Genomic DNA, 16,833 nt, shown 5'->3' with positions numbered 1-16,833 from the left:
AATGACCTAATAATAAGGTCCTGAATAAGCATTTTAGGGGGTTCCCTTTCCTCCAATGGACTCCTTTGTTTACTTCAGGAACATAGTGACATCACATTGGACGTGATAGGCTAAGGGGCGGGACATCTTTAAGCGGTTGCCAATCAAATCCATCCTGTTTGCACGTTAGTAATAAACGATCACTTCTGAGACTTTTATTGCACAAACAGTTCCCATTGCACACATCACCAACCAAACCTTCAGTATTTTCAGTAATTTGGTTCATTTACTGTCACTAAATACAACTTTGGTTACTTCTGCCTTATACTCAAGTACATTTCGGAGTCAAATACTGTATTTTCTTTCACAGTTTTTCCTCCAAAACATTAATGTGACAGCTATATTCAATTAGGTAAAATTACAGCTCACAAGCAACAACATCAAGATTCAGTTTCAATTTTAATCAGCAGTAATAAGGGCACATTATGTATGAGGAGTACTTGTTCCTGATTACATTTAGCTGCTGGAGTCAAATGTTTAAATGCAAATTAATTTATCTTGCAGGAATTAAACATTTTGAGGTTAGGACTTTAATGTATTATGTTACAACTGTTTTACTGTCTGCATGCACGTTAGGATTCAATGTATAGTGAACCTCTTTATTGCAATTTTTAGATTATTTTATTCTCTTTTTTATATTTAATTTGTTTTTACGGTGACTTTAAATCATCTGTTGGAGCTACAGATTAAAAATAGGCTCTTGGTTAACTGGTGCGTATTTTCAGCAATATTCATAATGTGCACGGTCCCTGCTGGATCAAAAATACACAAATATAAACAATACAGATAATTCAATAATAATAATTTAAAGAAAATAAAAAATGAAAATAAAAAATAAATCAAGTGAAAAAATGAAGTCAAAATATTAATAAAAGTCAAGCCTTTCTGATGACCGTGGAGAGCTTTACACTTTATCAACCTGCTCCTTAGTTTGTGTTACATTTACACTTTGAAATGACTCAGTTGTGATGGTTGAACGGTGAAATATGCAGCGTGACTTAAGGTCAAGTGCTGAGAAGAAAATTACACCAGCAGTCTTCAGTTTCTCACTGTCGGTCACAATTAGTGGTTTTTCCAGAGAAAAACACATTCCTTGACCCGAGTCCAAGAATAAAGGCGGGCTGAGCGCAACGCTGTGGTGACTGCAGCGGTCACCGAGGGAGGGGTCACAGTGGGGTGAAAACAGGCCCGGACCAGGAGTAAAACTACATTATTTCCACCTCAGTGCTGACACAGCACAAAGAAGTTCAGTTGAACTCTTTTGAGGTGAGCTGCTCTGTTGTCAATATAACGCTGCAGGGATGATGTAGCTATATCGTCTGAGTCTGAAGTTAGCATCTCCCTGGTTCCCTCCACAAGAAGCCAATGGGATTTTTCCATTGGGGTTTGAATCATTGCAAAAAGGAAGCTCAGTGACAAACCAAAGTTTATGATACTTACATGTTTTTGAAAGGTAAATGCAATACAAAGCTAATGTTGGGCTATAAAGGAACTACAGCACGGTCACATGACTTCACGTCACCACCGCTAAGCTAAATGCGGCTAATGTTGGGCTATAAAGGAACTACAGCACGGTCACATGACTTCACGTCACCACCGCTAAGGTAAATGCAATACAAAGCTAATGTTGGGCTATAAAGGAACTACAGCACGGTCACATGACTTCATGTCACCACCGCTAAGCTAAATGCGGCTAATGTTGGGCTATAAAGGAACTACAGCACGGTCACATGACTTCACGTCACCACCGCTAAGCTAAAGGAGGCTAATGTTGGGCTATAAAGGAACTACAGCACGGTCACATGACTTCACGTCTCCACCGCTAAGCTAAAGGAGGCTAATGTTCAGTGGATGATGTTTAGTCGTCTCATTTAGACACTTGTTAGCAACTACAATTTTGAGTTGAGAATTCTCAGTCATTCCAGGGTTTTTGGACTCATCCGTTCAGCTCTCGATGGTCTCTATCAGTCCTTCACATTACTTCCCCCTCCTGAGTAGCTCTCTCCCTCTATTTGGGCAGCTCCAATCTGTCCTCATTCATAACCACTTCATTCTGGGCCAAAAAGAGACCATTTCCCCTGTTAGTGCATCATCTTTGAGGTCTTAAGCTCCTCTGCTGCAAATGCATGGCTTTGTTCAAAGATGAAGGGCAGCAGGAGAAGGAAACGAAGAAAACTGGGGCAAATTGATTGGAAAGCGTGACCTGGCAGACAGCATTGGCAGAGAGGAAAAGGGTGACTGCCCGGAGGGAGTGAGGGTAAGAGATAGGGCAGGAGGAAGGTTGGAGGTGAGGAAGCAGCTCGAGCATTTTGTCTGAACGGGCTCACCGTCTTTGGCAGCCTGGATCTTGGAGCCTTTATGTTTCCAGATGATGGTGGGGGGAGGAGAGCTGACCACGTTGCAGACAATGGCGGCGTCATCGCCTTCATTGAACTCCTGAGGGCTGGGAGCGCTCTCGAAGGTGATCTTTTCTGTAGAGAGGAGAGCATACATTACACACCTTTATTCATACTTAACCTTTCACACTGACACAGGGAACTTTCATTTCCCATTTTTAGATTGCTTATAGTATGGTTGACTGTTAAGGGGCCATGTGGTTGAGCTAAAGTATTACAGAAGGGGTTGGAAGGTAGTCAAGGTAAAGGCAATTCATAGAAAAGCAAGGCAAACGTCCGGACTGTGTAAACAAACAAACAACCAAACAAACAAACAAGTAATCCGCAGTAAGGCCGCAGAATGAATCATATCTTACCAAATTGTGCAGCCCGAATTGGATGCTGTATTTCTTTAGGTGTTAACCTCACCTCCAGAGGCTGCAACATCTTTCCTCTTAAGTGTTTAAGTATCTAATACAACTACAAAAAGGAATTCATAGTTTATACCACTGGCCTGAAAAACGTTAGCTATAAATGCAAACACTACCACACAGGGTCTGGTTTTAATAATAGATTAAGCTTCTCTAAACATACCTGAAAATGAATTATATCTCAATTATACTAAATGTTTACACGCTGCCTGGAAAAAAACACAATGGAACGTAGTTATCAAATCCAATTAGAGGAAACAAAAAAGGTAGTTTCTGGAGACGGAGTGAGGTCTGCAGTAATTGCTTCGAGGGCGTCTGCTGCTTCCTGAGTTTGTCTCCAATATTAATGACAAAAATGCTCACTGTTTCCTCATAATGCAAATCCACAATAGGAGGTGCACATGAGGATAAAAAAGCAAAGACTTACGGAAGATCTTCACTTGCACCGTGGCCTGCGCCTCCTTGTCTCCGTTCTTGGCGACACACTTGTAGATGCCGGCGCTGTCCACGTTGGCGTGGTAGATGGTGAGGGTGGACATGGTTTCATCTCCGCGGCTGACGATGATGTCCGGCCTGTTGGGAAGGATCTTCTCCCCGCTGGGGGCGTACCAGTCGATGTCTTTAGCATCTCCCGTCACTGAAACACACAGAATTAAATGAGAGTGAGGCATGGAAGAAAGGAAAGGACATCCAATACGATGACAATCAAGCAGATTTAGAAAATACAGAGAGCCCGTCTCTTTTCAGGCATTTTAGAAGATATCAGCCTCGTCTTCAGAGGGTGTGTTAATGCACTTCTAGACAAGCCGATTTGACATGGTTGGTGTTACCTTGTTGTTGGACTTTCTAGTTTCAGGTGATATCAGGATCTTCACTACAGCTTAAAAAACGAATTCGCTACAGCCTCAGGAAAGTCCATCGATGCTGTGCAGATTACAGTCTTAAAGAAAGAAAGGTCGATCTTTGAACGTCTTTTGATGCACTTCTAGACGAGCTAGCGGGACAATTTGGATCACAATTTAATCCTTGGATTTGCATGATCTTTCTGGCCAGTTTACCCAACAGAAAACAGCCTCAACTTTCTCTGTTGGTGTCCTTCTAGACAAACCAAAGAGACATGGTTGGTATCAACTTGTTGCTTGGCGTTCTTGATCTGTATGATATCAGGATCTCTGGATCACTAGTAGGACGAGCTAGCGGGACAATTAGGACAGTAATTCATTCTTTAGATTGTACCCGTTGCCACAGAAATCCGCCTCATTCAAGAGGATCTTTAAATGCCTTATTAGATAAGTTATTGGGACGCGTTTGGTATCAATTTGTTGTTGGACTTTTTTTTAATGATATTAGGATCTTTATTGAGTGAGAAGTACAACCAAGCTGTGTGCAATCCCAAAGAAAACTGCAGTTCAGTGTGTTTGCATTAGCCTAGCTATGCCTCCTGACCTGCTAGATAATTGGATTGGATTTAAACCTCCACTAAGATATGAACAGCATACATGTTGATTTTCATGTAGGTCAGAATGTCTCGACTGCATTTAAACCTTATAAAGGAAATGTTATGCAGGGTTCAGTTAAATCCCCCAATGTATTACACCATTGATAACAAACTACTTGAGCATGCAAGCTTTTGAGCGAGTAAAAACCGACTGATCATTACTTCTACAAGTTGGAGAAAAGCTGATATCTACACCCCATAAATCTCGATTTTTTTGGGGGTTGAAATTGCTTTGAAACATTACATCAAAACTCAAATCCCTGCAGGAGACAGGGAGATCAGACTACATGTGCTTACTTCAACATAAAAAGGTTAGCATGTGAATTATTTCTATTAGAGGATTATTCATCGTAGGCATCTTTCGCTGGAAGAAAAATCCCATAATGATCACTCGAGTGCCATCTGAGATATTTTCCCGGTCACATAATGCCACCTCCTCTCTTAGGCAACACAAAGAGCCCTGCATGCTTTTAGACATCCCGATGATTGGCGTTGGAGCTGGCGACACGTTCTTTCATCCAACCAAATAATAAAACTCAGTCAGAAAGGTAAATTGGCTTCACATTGGACCCGCACGGAGATAATAGGCTTTGATCGTTTCGTGAACGTTTTCCGGGCAGCAACAGGTCTGAAGTCACTTTTTCAGCGTACAGCGATTTTAAAAGGGAGTCACTTTGTGGTGAAATGTGGTGAGAGGGTTAAAATGATAGGGGTGCGATCAGTCTGAGGTCAGAGTGGATCATTACGAAGGGTGTGGGACAAAACAGGAAGAAACTATATCAAGAATCTGATGAGTGACTGATCAGTGAATTCACGTTTTTGGATCATTGGCGTATTTTTTAAAGACTTACATCTTCAGACAATTCACTGATTCTATATTAACATTGCATCGTTGTGCAAACAAACCCTCTCAGATGTTGTTATTTGTTCATTCGCATGTCCACTTCAACGGGGACATGGTTATTTCCTTTTGTAAGAGTCATGTCAGCCAATCTAAAGAAATATATTGCCTTACTTTTAACCGTAGATGAGACTGATCTGCACGGCTGGAAACCATTTGATTTTGTAATTTGCTCGAAAAGAGCCGTTAATGTATACGTTCTGCACCAAGAGTGTGATTATAACTGTGACCCCGTGACTGGCATGCTTTCCATCGTGTAGAAAATGTGCTTTGATGTCAGACAGCTGACCCACATAATGCAAAAACTACCTGTATCTCAGAGAAGCTGACACCTGCAAATGTTCATTCAGCGGTGAACACAGAGAAAGACCTTTCCTCATTATCTCTTCAGACCGCTTCTCTTTTCCACCTCTATGTGATCCTAACTTCCCATCACATCCACAGAAAAGACACTTTAATTCTTTTAGTCTTTTTCCTTGTTTTATGCCTAGAATGTCTTCCACTGATAGTTCATCCTTAGTACTGTTACACAAACTCACTTGAATCATCATGATCTAAATGAATTCAAGATTCAAGAAGCTTTATTTATCCCGAGGGAAATTGAGGGGGAACAGTTCAATACAAAGAAGGAAGGAGAAATATACACTCAATATAACTACTAAATATAAACTAAGTATAACTAAATATAAACTAAATGTATCAACAATTAGTTTATATTTAGTTATTTTAGTTTATATTTAGTAATATTTGATGTATATTTAGTGTATATTTAGTAGTTTAGTAGTAGTTTAGAATTCTGACAGTTTATACATCTGCATGCGTGAGGTTAAATGAGGTTCGCTTGACGTCACGCTTACCTTCGCAGAGGAAGAACTTGGACTCTCCCACGCTGATCTCTCCCTGTGTTGGCGTGATCTGCACCTGGATGGCGGCTGGGTAAAGAGAAAGAAGATGGAAACAGAATATGCATTAGTTTCTGGGTGCAGCGAGGGGAATGGCGACACGGGAAGGGGGGGGGGCGGCACAAAGCACAATAAGGCAAGGCTCAAAATCAAATTGCTTCGCCTGCTCAAAAAAACAACCACTTTCCCAGCATACCCTCTATGAATGAAAGTCTGGGATGAAATTTCTGTGCTCACTAGAGAGTGCAACATCTCCACGCGCGTATGGGTTATGGGTCTAGATTTTCTACAGGGACATTGTTGAACTGTGTGTTTGTTAACAGGCTCGCTTGTTAGGGAGATATTATACCCAGAAGGCAATTCTAACGGAGCAATCAGACTTGCATTTGTCATATATTCAGTTGGCTTCTCATTATGAGAGAAAGGGGCGAGTGTTTGTGTACTGCATTACCATTGCTGACCCTCCAAGAAACTAGCAAGCATATAGCAAAGCTGGGGGACATTTACACAATCAACTATATCATGTATTCAGCACTCTGCTGTTACCAAAGGTTTGTCTTTATTGTATTCTGGCCATGGTCATTGTCAGTATAGGAAGTGGAAATCCTGCTGTTCAGTATCAGTCATTTCTAAAAATGTAATCCTGGTTACTCAAGTGCACTATCCATACTCTGCTGATGAACTTCCACAGCAGTGCAAAGACTTTAATTGAGCTAAAATAAATACACTGTTAGCATTCGCCAGAAATCCAGCGGTGCAAATATTATCGTTTTCTTTAAAGATGATTAAAACTTTCTTTGAAGTCATATTTTAACTTTTGAACTCGAATCTCTGGGTTTAGGGTTAGGGTCTAGACCAATTGAGGGTCTACAAGTCATACCGATGAGCCAGGTTATGCTGTAAATCTACAGTTTCTCTTCCAGTGGTTCTTGTTTGCATTTCTGCTAATTTTTGTAGGACCTTTATCTTGTAGTTTGGGTACCCCTTACAATTGAATGTTTACTTAATAGTACCTGTGGGAGGTCAGAGGATGTCATATGAAGCAGTTTGCCAGAAACATTTCCAAAGTAAAAGCTAGTAATGAATCTTGTTCCTTTGAAAATTCACAATCTTTTATCTGATATCCGACGAAATTAAAGCAAATGAAGGCCTGTCACAGGCACCCCATAACAGCATTAGACCACAAAATAAGGTGCATTGCAAAACTGTGCGGAAAATAATCTAACTATCAACCACAATCTGTTCTAAAGACTGAGTGATTTGCATTGGTAATTAGTAGGGGTAAGATGATCTCTAGTATATCGGTAGCACTATCTGAGGATTTATTAAGGCCCCTGATGGAGTCATTGCAGGGAGCTCTGGTTCTCGTTTACCCCATCCCTGCTTCCCCTGGCAGATGATGTATGATGCCACAAATCAAACAACATCCTTTTTCTTCAGACTTAACTCCATTTCATCTCTCAGCATCAGCCGAAGCTAAGGTGACACAGGTGAGATTCAGAAAGAGTGCAGAGGAACACCTGCTGAGTCTTCCTTCCTGCAGGCCAATTAAAATGCTCGCGTATTCAGGGAAGAGTGTAATCAGGATCCTGCACGTTTGAGGCAGGAGGACAGGGATGGGTTTTTAAATGTGACAAGGATAAATGTAAATCTCTCTTCAGTGATGTGCAGCACAGAAGAGAAGCAGGAACACCAGTGAATAGTGAGCCGGAGCACCACAGAGAAATCCAGCTGAGCTTTCAGCGTGTCGCCACTCGATTGAGGCAGTCGCGGCCCGATTCGCTCCAGCAGATTCATGGGAATGCTTTGGAAGAACTCGCCAGTTCAAAGAGAGGTAGCTAAGCATCCTGACAGCACAAAGAGACAGCGCTGCTTCATGATGCGACGATCTCATAGCTGTAGAAAGCTCGACTGATTAGAGACAGTCGCAGCTGGGTTTCTTGTTTCTTTCCTCCACTGCACCCAAAAGCATTATACTGTGGAATTGGTCCTCGTATAAACCCTATGTAAACCTGCAGAAATGTACAAAATAGGCTTGGTGGTTAGAAGTGTTTGATTTTGTTTTCCCTTGGTGGATACACTTTGTATTTATAACACTGCAAAGGAACTACAGCACGGTCACATGACTTCACGTCACCACCGCTAAGCTAAAGGCGGCTAATGTTGGGCTATAAAGGAACTACAGCACGGTCACATGACTTCAGGTCACCACCGCTAAGCTAAAGGCGGCTAATGTTGGGCTATAAAGGAACTACAGCACGGTCACATGACTTCACCACCGCTAAGCTAAAGGTGGCTAATGTTGGGCTATAAAGGAACTACAGCACGGTCACATGACTTCACCACCGCTAAGCTAAACGTGGCTAATGTTGGGCTATAAAGGAACTACAGCACGGTCACATGACTTCACGTCACCACCGCTAAGCTAAAGGCGGCTAATGTTGGGCTATAAAGGAACTACAGCACGGTCACATGACTTCACGTCACCACAGCTAAGCTAAAGGCAGCTAATGTTGGGCTATAAAGGAACTACAGCACGGTCACATGACTTCAGGTCACCCCCGCTAAGCTAAAGGAGGCTAATGTTGGGCTATAAAGGAACTACAGCACGGTCACATGACTTCACGTCACCCCCGCTAAGCTAAAGGCGGATAATGTTGGGCTATAAAGGAACTACAGCACGGTCACATGACTTCACGTCACCCCCGCTAAGCTAAAGGAGGCTAATGTTGGGCTATAAAGCAACTACAGCACGGTCACATGACTTCACGTCACCCCCGCTAAGCTAAAGGCGGCTAATGTTGGGCTATAAAGGAACTACAGCACGGTCACATGACTTCACCACCGCTAAGCTAAAGGTGGCTAATGTTGGGCTATAAAGGAACGACAGCACGGTCACATGACTTCACGTCACCCCCGCTAAGCTAAAGGCGGCTAATGTTGGGCTATAAAGGAACTACAGCACGGTCACATGACTTCACCACCGCTAAGCTAAAGGTGGCTAATGTTGGGCTATAAAGCAACTACAGCACGGTCACATGACTTCACATCACCACCGCTAAGCTAAAGGTGGCTAATGTTGGGCTATAAAGGAACTACAGCACGGTCACATGACTTCACGTCACCACCGCTAAGCTAAAGGAGGCTAATGTTGGGCTATAAAGGAACTACAGCACGGTCACATGACTTCAGGTCACCCCCGCTAAGCTAAAGGAGGCTAATGTTGGGCTATAAAGGAACTACAGCACGGTCACATGACTTCACGTCACCCCCGCTAAGCTAAAGGCGGATAATGTTGGGCTATAAAGGAACTACAGCACGGTCACATGACTTCACGTCACCCCCGCTAAGCTAAAGGTGGCTAATGTTGGGCTATAAAGGAACTACAGCACGGTCACATGACTTCACGTCACTCCCGCTAAGCTAAAGGCGGCTAATGTTGGGCTATAAAGGAACTACAAAACCTTAAAATCTCTTCATCTTGTGTTATTAACTGAACCTATTTTAGGCTAACAACGAAAAACCTCTTTTATGTACCTGGTGAAGGACAACTATTGATTGTACTGTGAGAACAGTTATGTCTCTCATGGTCATACAAATATTGATTTGCAGTTAAACACATACATGACCCGGTCTTTGTTACCCCTCTAGAGGCATGAAACAGCACCGTGTTTGCTTTTAAAGGCTGGAGGTAGATACAAAGAAAACAGCGTATCCATTTCCTTCCCTCATCTAGTGAGATCAAGAAACCCGCGCTGCAATCTCTCGCCATGCCTGCTAAGACTATACAACTGCCCAAAAATCAACTGATCATATCTGCAGCACTAAAGACAACAAAGAGGAGTTCAGGCGGTGTGGGAACGAGAGCTATTCTCAGAGCAATCTTCTCAGTGTATGTGTCTTAATGGCCACTTGTGCAGTGTTTTTAGGGTTAGGTTCTTGTTGAGTCTGATAAGTCAGGCAAAAGTGTGTCTCTGCTAAGGTTCAATTACCAAACAACACTTGATCGAAGATTTGGATGAAGGACTTTTCCTTTTCAGGTAAACCTTTGGATGTGGGATTTCTTCTGATTCTTCTTCTGAATTAACACAACTAGAAAAGGATTCTCTATCTAGACAAGGAAACCCTAATCCTCCCTAAAGCTAACCCGAAAGCTAAAGCTAACCCTGACTCTTCCTAAAGCTTGACCTATTGTCCCAGATATTTTTTCTTAATGGACAATATTTAGTAAAGTCAATGGAAGGGAATCATAATATGTGGTCAAACTATATTCTTATCATTCCAAATTTCGACCACGCGACTTTTAAATCATACTTAATAGCCCCAGCTCTAGACCCAAGAGAAAGACTGTACTGACAGATTTGCTCCTTCAAAAAGGGACATTTCTAAATAATCTTTGTAAAATGTATTTATTTTAAGAGAGTTGTTACATTGGGATGGATTTGTACTGAGGCTTCACCAAATGGTCAGCAGTTATGTAGAAGATATACGATACACCTTATTCTCCTGGACTCCGTGCTGCAGTTCCACATACCGTACATAATGTAGGTATACAAACACAAGGTTGTAAAACGTGTTGTAAATATGCCAAAACATTCAAAACTACTAGTGTTATCCTCACAGTTTTCATCAAAGCTCTGGAGTAAAGAAAGACCTGAGATATATGAAGGAAATGGTGACGCATGATCCCCAAATCAAAGGCTGTGTGGGGGGGGGGAGGGTGTGGATTAACAGACGGGATGAAAAGGAATGTGAGTGGAAGGCTTGGATGAAGGATGAAGCCTCCAGAAGTTCAATCATGACACCAATCTAATATCCTGTGCCTCACTCTCGCCCCGCTGCAAGAGTCCAAAACACCCAAAACAACAATAGCTGGATATCATTTGGACTGTTTTATCAGATCAGCTGGGGCCATCCTCCACAGTCGCAATTACAGAACGAGCTAACGAGCACATTCCTGTGAGCCTACTACCTACTTGTCCTCGCACTTCAAAATATAAATGTATATCTAAACTTAAAGAGGCCCTATCATGCTCTTTGGGGTTTCCCTTTCCTGACTGTAGAGTGTGATATAGGTGCATGTAAATGGTCTGCAAAGGCTTGCATTTAAGTGCAGCTTTGGTAATTTACCCAGAATACCTCATTTCTACAACAAATTCAAATGAATGTCACTAGACTAATTAGGTAACAACATGTTGATGGAATACAGGCAAACCCATTGGCTGTAAATACTGTAATTACCAACCTGTGTATGTGGTTAGACACCAAAATACATTTTGATTTTAAATGACTTGTTTTGATGTAATATACAGTGGCATGAATGAATTACATTCATCCAGTAATTATTGTTTGTGATAAATCCAAAGCCTCTTAGCAAATACCTAATCAACATAAAATCATTTTGATTAATGAGAGAAAAATAACTCTTTTTGCATTTTGTCTTTTCAAATCTCACTTTCATAACCATTGACGAGGCTTAGATACAAATGAAATCCCCCTGCTAAGAGGTGAAGCGGAGCAGGATATTTTTTAAACAAGCTAAAGTAAACTGAAGCATTCATTAACTCACTCAGACGTCCATACATAGAGACACAAACACACACCCTGTGTTTGCTTCACTTAACAGATTTCCAGCAGATTGATTATTCAAGTCTTTTAATTTGACAAAGTAAGGGAAGAAGTCAGATATAGAACAGTGGTGAACTGAGAAGCAATATAAGCAACAGGGTATTAATTCACTGATAATCCCTCCACACTCTGAAGGAGATATAGCTGGGAGCTTTTAATAACAATGAGCACCAAAGTGAAGATGTGAGAGCTGGCCATTCTCTGGTGAGCGAATTAAGCACTTCCTGCTACTGTAAACAGCTTCTTCACCACAGGCGTCTTTAATCCAAAACACCATAACAGCACACATTTATGCGGGCTGCTTATACATCTTTACTTCTTTTAAGTCTTTAAAGTGTATACTGTGGTATTACATAACAGATTTACAGTCTGCATGGTCTCCCTGCACGCCTCCGACTCACAATGTGGACTGTAGAAATAAACTAGGATGCAATAAACGCTTTCATTGTATTATGATTTTAAGTATTTGGATCCTTTAAAGAGCCTCTATTAACATGTTCCCTTCCCTCTAGTGTCTTATAATGTATAGGTTTCTGTGCATGTAAGTGGTCTGCAAAGGCTAAAATCCCTGTCCCCCACCTTAGCCTGAAACGCCTCCCTTGGACCTCTGGACAATTGCATGTGTTGTACGTGATAGGCAAAGGGGCGGGACATGTCTAAGCTGTTGACCAATCACAACAGAGCCGGCCAGCTGACCAAAAAAAACTACTTCACTTTTTGAACATTACAGCCTGTAAACACAGAAGAAGCACACATTACAAACATGAACCTGAAAATGAACATAATGTGATCTCTCTAATTATTTAAACTCACTGTTTAATTGTTTTATTAAATGCTCTTTTCACTTTTGCCTTTTATCTGCACTGTACGTTTGTTGCAGTTAATTTCCCCACTGCGGGACGAGAACAGGATTTCTGATTCTGATTTACAGGAGTTTATATCGCAGTGTACACACACAAAGGTTCTGCTGGGGGGGGGGGGGACGTAAAGTTTGAGGCGTCTTGGATCCGGAGGTTTGCATGTCTAATTGGAAGCTGGCAGCCGGTGCAGACTGGCTCCATTACAAGGAGGCTCCAACAGTCAGCTGCTGGTGCTTAACATGCAAGTCATGTCGGAGCGAGCACACAGTATGCAGGAGCAGACGGCACTGTGGAGCCTCACTGAGAAGCACACAGACGCTTAGAAAGCAACAGGAAGAGCAGGGAAGGAATGCAGAAGTACTATTCTTTATCTGGGCTTCACTTTTATTTACAGTCCGCTGTGTAAGTAAGCTACAATGTGCATCCAGGCGGTCATTAAGGGAAAAAGGAGAACACCGACAGGGTGAGCAGGATGTTGACTCACCCTTATGCAGCTAAATAATAAATAAACCAAAGACCCAACTCACAATATTGATTTAAAAAGATGGCATTCAGTTATCATTATTAAGAAAATAGTGCTGCATGCTGCGTAACATCGACAACAGCTAAATATGTTCAAATGACGGCAGCATTGATCGAGGTTTTCTGTAACTGTCCAGTCTTTAAACACAGTCAGATCCCATACCGTGTTCCCTTTAGTCTAACTGCCTGTCTGTCTTCTTCTGCTGTTCCTGCTGATGTTTAATTCCAGTGTGTACAACATATGACAGCTATATTATATTAAGCATTCTCTAATCTTTTGTCTGAGCCTGGAGTTGCAACCCTCTTCCATATATATACGTTGCACCTATTTGAAAATCTTTGCTAATTTGTGTTACTTTGGATTACACTCTTTCCTCTCAGCTGATGTCAAAGAGCAGGCAGATGTGTTTCTGAAGTTCTCCCTCACCATAGATCTACTGAAAGTCCCACCAGTGATTTAAAGTAGTAACCAATCAATCAACCCTCTAAACCCGTCTCTGTATATATTGGCAACTTGGAATCTGAAGCAGAAAAGTAAAAAAAAAGACTACAAGCTTCAGGAGCAACGGTCAATCATCAGTCAAGTGTCAGACATGTTGACCACACCAGAACACACAGCCTTTCTTCACGTCAAGTTGAGTCTAAACTTACACTGGCAGATATCAGATACACAGTAGACCGTCTCAGAGGACTTCACCCATCTCTCTTCCTGACATCTCTCTAACCCTTGCACAACATGAACAAGTTTCTCCAATAACTATAGGATTTCTGGCAGAATTTCCCAAACCTTTCACCACTGCATCAACATCAAACTAACATCATATCTTATGGTTATGGTCTGCATATCTAGATTATGTGTGTGTGTTTAAAGGCCTTTTCCGTCTTCTCAAATATCAGGTCGAGCGATATGACGGTATCAAACATACAACGGCAAACTCAAACTACACGCTGCTTCTGATAAACATATCAAAGACACACGTGAGCTGTCTGACTGAAGCAAACATTTGGTAAAACTGTTTCCAAATAAGAAGCTATTTCACTCTAATCTTAGGGCTCTTGTGTTTCCTCACATGGTAAATTAATTTGGGAGGAAACGGAGTAACCTCAAAAACTGTATATATAGCAAATAAAGTTCTCAGGTACCTTGAGACTTTCAGCTTTACTGTTCAGACTGTTTGGGTTTTGAAGGGTTGTCTCTCGTGTGTCAGTCGTTTTTGAACAGCTTCAAGGCAACTTTACTGGAGAAATAAACAACTGTATGAAAAATACAGTCACTTTATTTAGAGTTCTGATGGTGGTGGTGGTGAGGGCTGCCTGCTGCTACAAAGCGTGAGGAAAACCCGATCCCCAAAAAAGAAAGCAGGTTACAGAAAGTTTTCAGGAACCTTGAAACTATTTGTTTTGACTGTTTTGAGTCGTTCAGTTTTTGACTGTTTTCTGTCGTCTGCCAGTAGCTTCAATGCTACTTCACCAAATCATCCAAGTCTGTGAAACTATTTAGGGTTTTGATGAAGGTGCTGCAAACAGAAGTCTCCAAACTGTGTTGAAATCTGATCACCGACCACACCTATGCATAGAAAGCGACCACCATCATCAGCATACAGGCCTGTGTGTCAAAATGGACAATATTTCCAAAGAAGAAGAAGAAGACCGAAGAAGACGACGAAGAAGACGAAGAAGAAGATATACTTTATTGATCCCTTGCAGGAAAATTTCTTTCCCCACTCTGTAGTGTTTTACACACCAATCACACACACAGGGAGGTTATACATGTACAAACCCAACCACACACACGCAGGAGAGGTGGCACAGCAGGGAGGCTGCCAGGCTCAGGAGAACTGGCACCTCTCCAGCTACCAGCTCACTACACTTTTTTGGTACAATCGGGACGTGAACCGGCGACCGTTTGGAACCAAGTCCAAGCCCTTACAGAGTGAGCCACTGCCGCCCATTCAATACACTCGTATCATAAAGCCAACACACCAGAATCATTCAGGCATGTTCTCTTTGTGTCCGCCACTATTGTATTATTGGTACATTACCTGTAGGAACTCAAACATGAATTATGCATTAAGAAATTAATTTGCCGGGGAATATTTGAAATGCATAATAGAAGTTTGTCTTCTTACAAAACTAACTTTGAGGGAATAATGTTTCCAATTTGTTTTTCAAAGCCCGATAAATGAGCTGCTCAGAAGCCCCTTTCCGAACCGTCTGAACCACTTATCATTAACCTGCTTTCCTCTGAGGCTCTGAGCAAAGCTCCCGCAGCCGTTTCCCTGTGCTGACGTGGGTGTCAGGCCTTAATCAAATTGACAGAGACACGTCGGCTTCTAAGCCCCTTCTCTTCGCATCTTTCAGTCATTCAGCACCGCAGCTTTGTCAGGATTACAGTTGTTGACATCATTCCCTCAACCCACCACCACTTCAGTTTCACCCAAATGCATTGCAATTGTAGAGGCGGAAATATCAAAGAGCATAATTGCGAGCTGCAGAATGAACAGTTTTCCACTTGCTTACTGTTTAAGAAGTTGAGACTAACTATACGGTTTGACAAAGGCTACCGGCTCATATTTGACATCCTCTTTTAATAAAGATTGTTCCGTCTCACTTCACCGCCTATAAATAAACAACTTCCTGACACATTTCCAAAGGCTGCTACTCTTCTGTCATCATTTATGTCGGGTTATTAAACGAGAGGTCAAACAATCTCTTTCTGTCCGTAAGTAATTTGACAGCACCTAATTACAAACGCTGGAGAAAATGCTCAACAAGAGGCTCAAAAAGAGCAGCAGAAGGAAAAACCACGACAGCATGAAATCTGATATATGAATACATTACACATAAAAGCAGTCAGTGTACAGGGAGGAATTATAACACAACCCGAGGTACAGATCTGAAGCGCTGCCAGCCGCCTGGTGAAGCTGCAGGTGAGGAGGAAAATGCATGGCCACTCAGCCAGGCATTAAAAGATATTGGGAGTAAAAAGTCCTCCATTTTTTTTTACGAGGAACGGTTTTTGCTGGCCCAGAACGACAAAGGCATTTCATATCTAATGCGTAAAAGTGAGCGTTTTTGAAATGCTGCTAGAGGGAAAAGTGCAGATTTGAGGGTTTATCCTCTCAGGATCACGAATAACCAAAAATGCACTGGAAATTCTGCCTTTACTGTAAAATCGCAAGGGGAGAAATATGTTGGTATTAATGCTAAAGAAAACAATGGGAAGGAGGTTGGGATTCCACCAAAATGATGAATAACCCTTAGGGGACAATCTATTACAAATCACATTATAATCTACATCGTTTGTCACTGTCTTACTCTAGACCCATATTTAGTCTTTCTCACCTCTCAATTCTCAAGTTCAGCTCTTTAAGACTTTCATTTATTGTCCCGTCTCTCACAAAGCGAACCCCCAGCACTTATCAGTGAAAGCAGATCATGAAAAGAATTTCCAATTTTAACCAGGTCTGACCTGAATCTGCCTGAGCCCCTACCAATTAACTTCCTGGAGGGTCTGTCTGTCACAAGGTCACTTCCCCTGGTACTTTATAATTAACAGCAATGCAGCTGAGGCCAGGCTATAATTTTGATGAAGAAAATGTAATATTTTAGATGAACAGAGGACAGAAATGATTACAGATTCTCTCCACCTGAAAAAGGGGACAACATTAAATCCC

General features: G+C 41.8%; 1 protein-coding gene across 8 annotated transcripts in view; it reads right to left on the bottom strand.

Annotated features, from left to right (window-relative positions):
* The window catches only part of ncam1a (neural cell adhesion molecule 1a), a 234,836-nt gene that overhangs the window by 63,699 nt on the left and 154,304 nt on the right, over positions 1 to 16,833 (bottom strand). For all 8 annotated transcript variants that reach the window (XM_063895320.1, XM_063895324.1, XM_063895322.1 and 5 more), the window contains exons 2-4: positions 6,102 to 6,176; positions 3,273 to 3,482; positions 2,367 to 2,510 (exon numbers count right to left, since the gene is read on the bottom strand). In XM_063895320.1, the coding sequence (XP_063751390.1) occupies positions 2,367 to 2,510; positions 3,273 to 3,482; positions 6,102 to 6,176 (429 nt within the window). The remainder of the gene's footprint in view (positions 1 to 2,366; positions 2,511 to 3,272; positions 3,483 to 6,101; positions 6,177 to 16,833) is intronic.

This window comes from Eleginops maclovinus, chromosome 11 (assembly GCF_036324505.1).
Source record: "Eleginops maclovinus isolate JMC-PN-2008 ecotype Puerto Natales chromosome 11, JC_Emac_rtc_rv5, whole genome shotgun sequence".
Classification (NCBI taxonomy): Eukaryota; Metazoa; Chordata; class Actinopteri; order Perciformes; family Eleginopidae; genus Eleginops; species Eleginops maclovinus.
The sequence above is the reverse complement of the archived record's forward strand: the minus strand, read 5'-3'. Positions and strand labels throughout refer to the sequence as shown.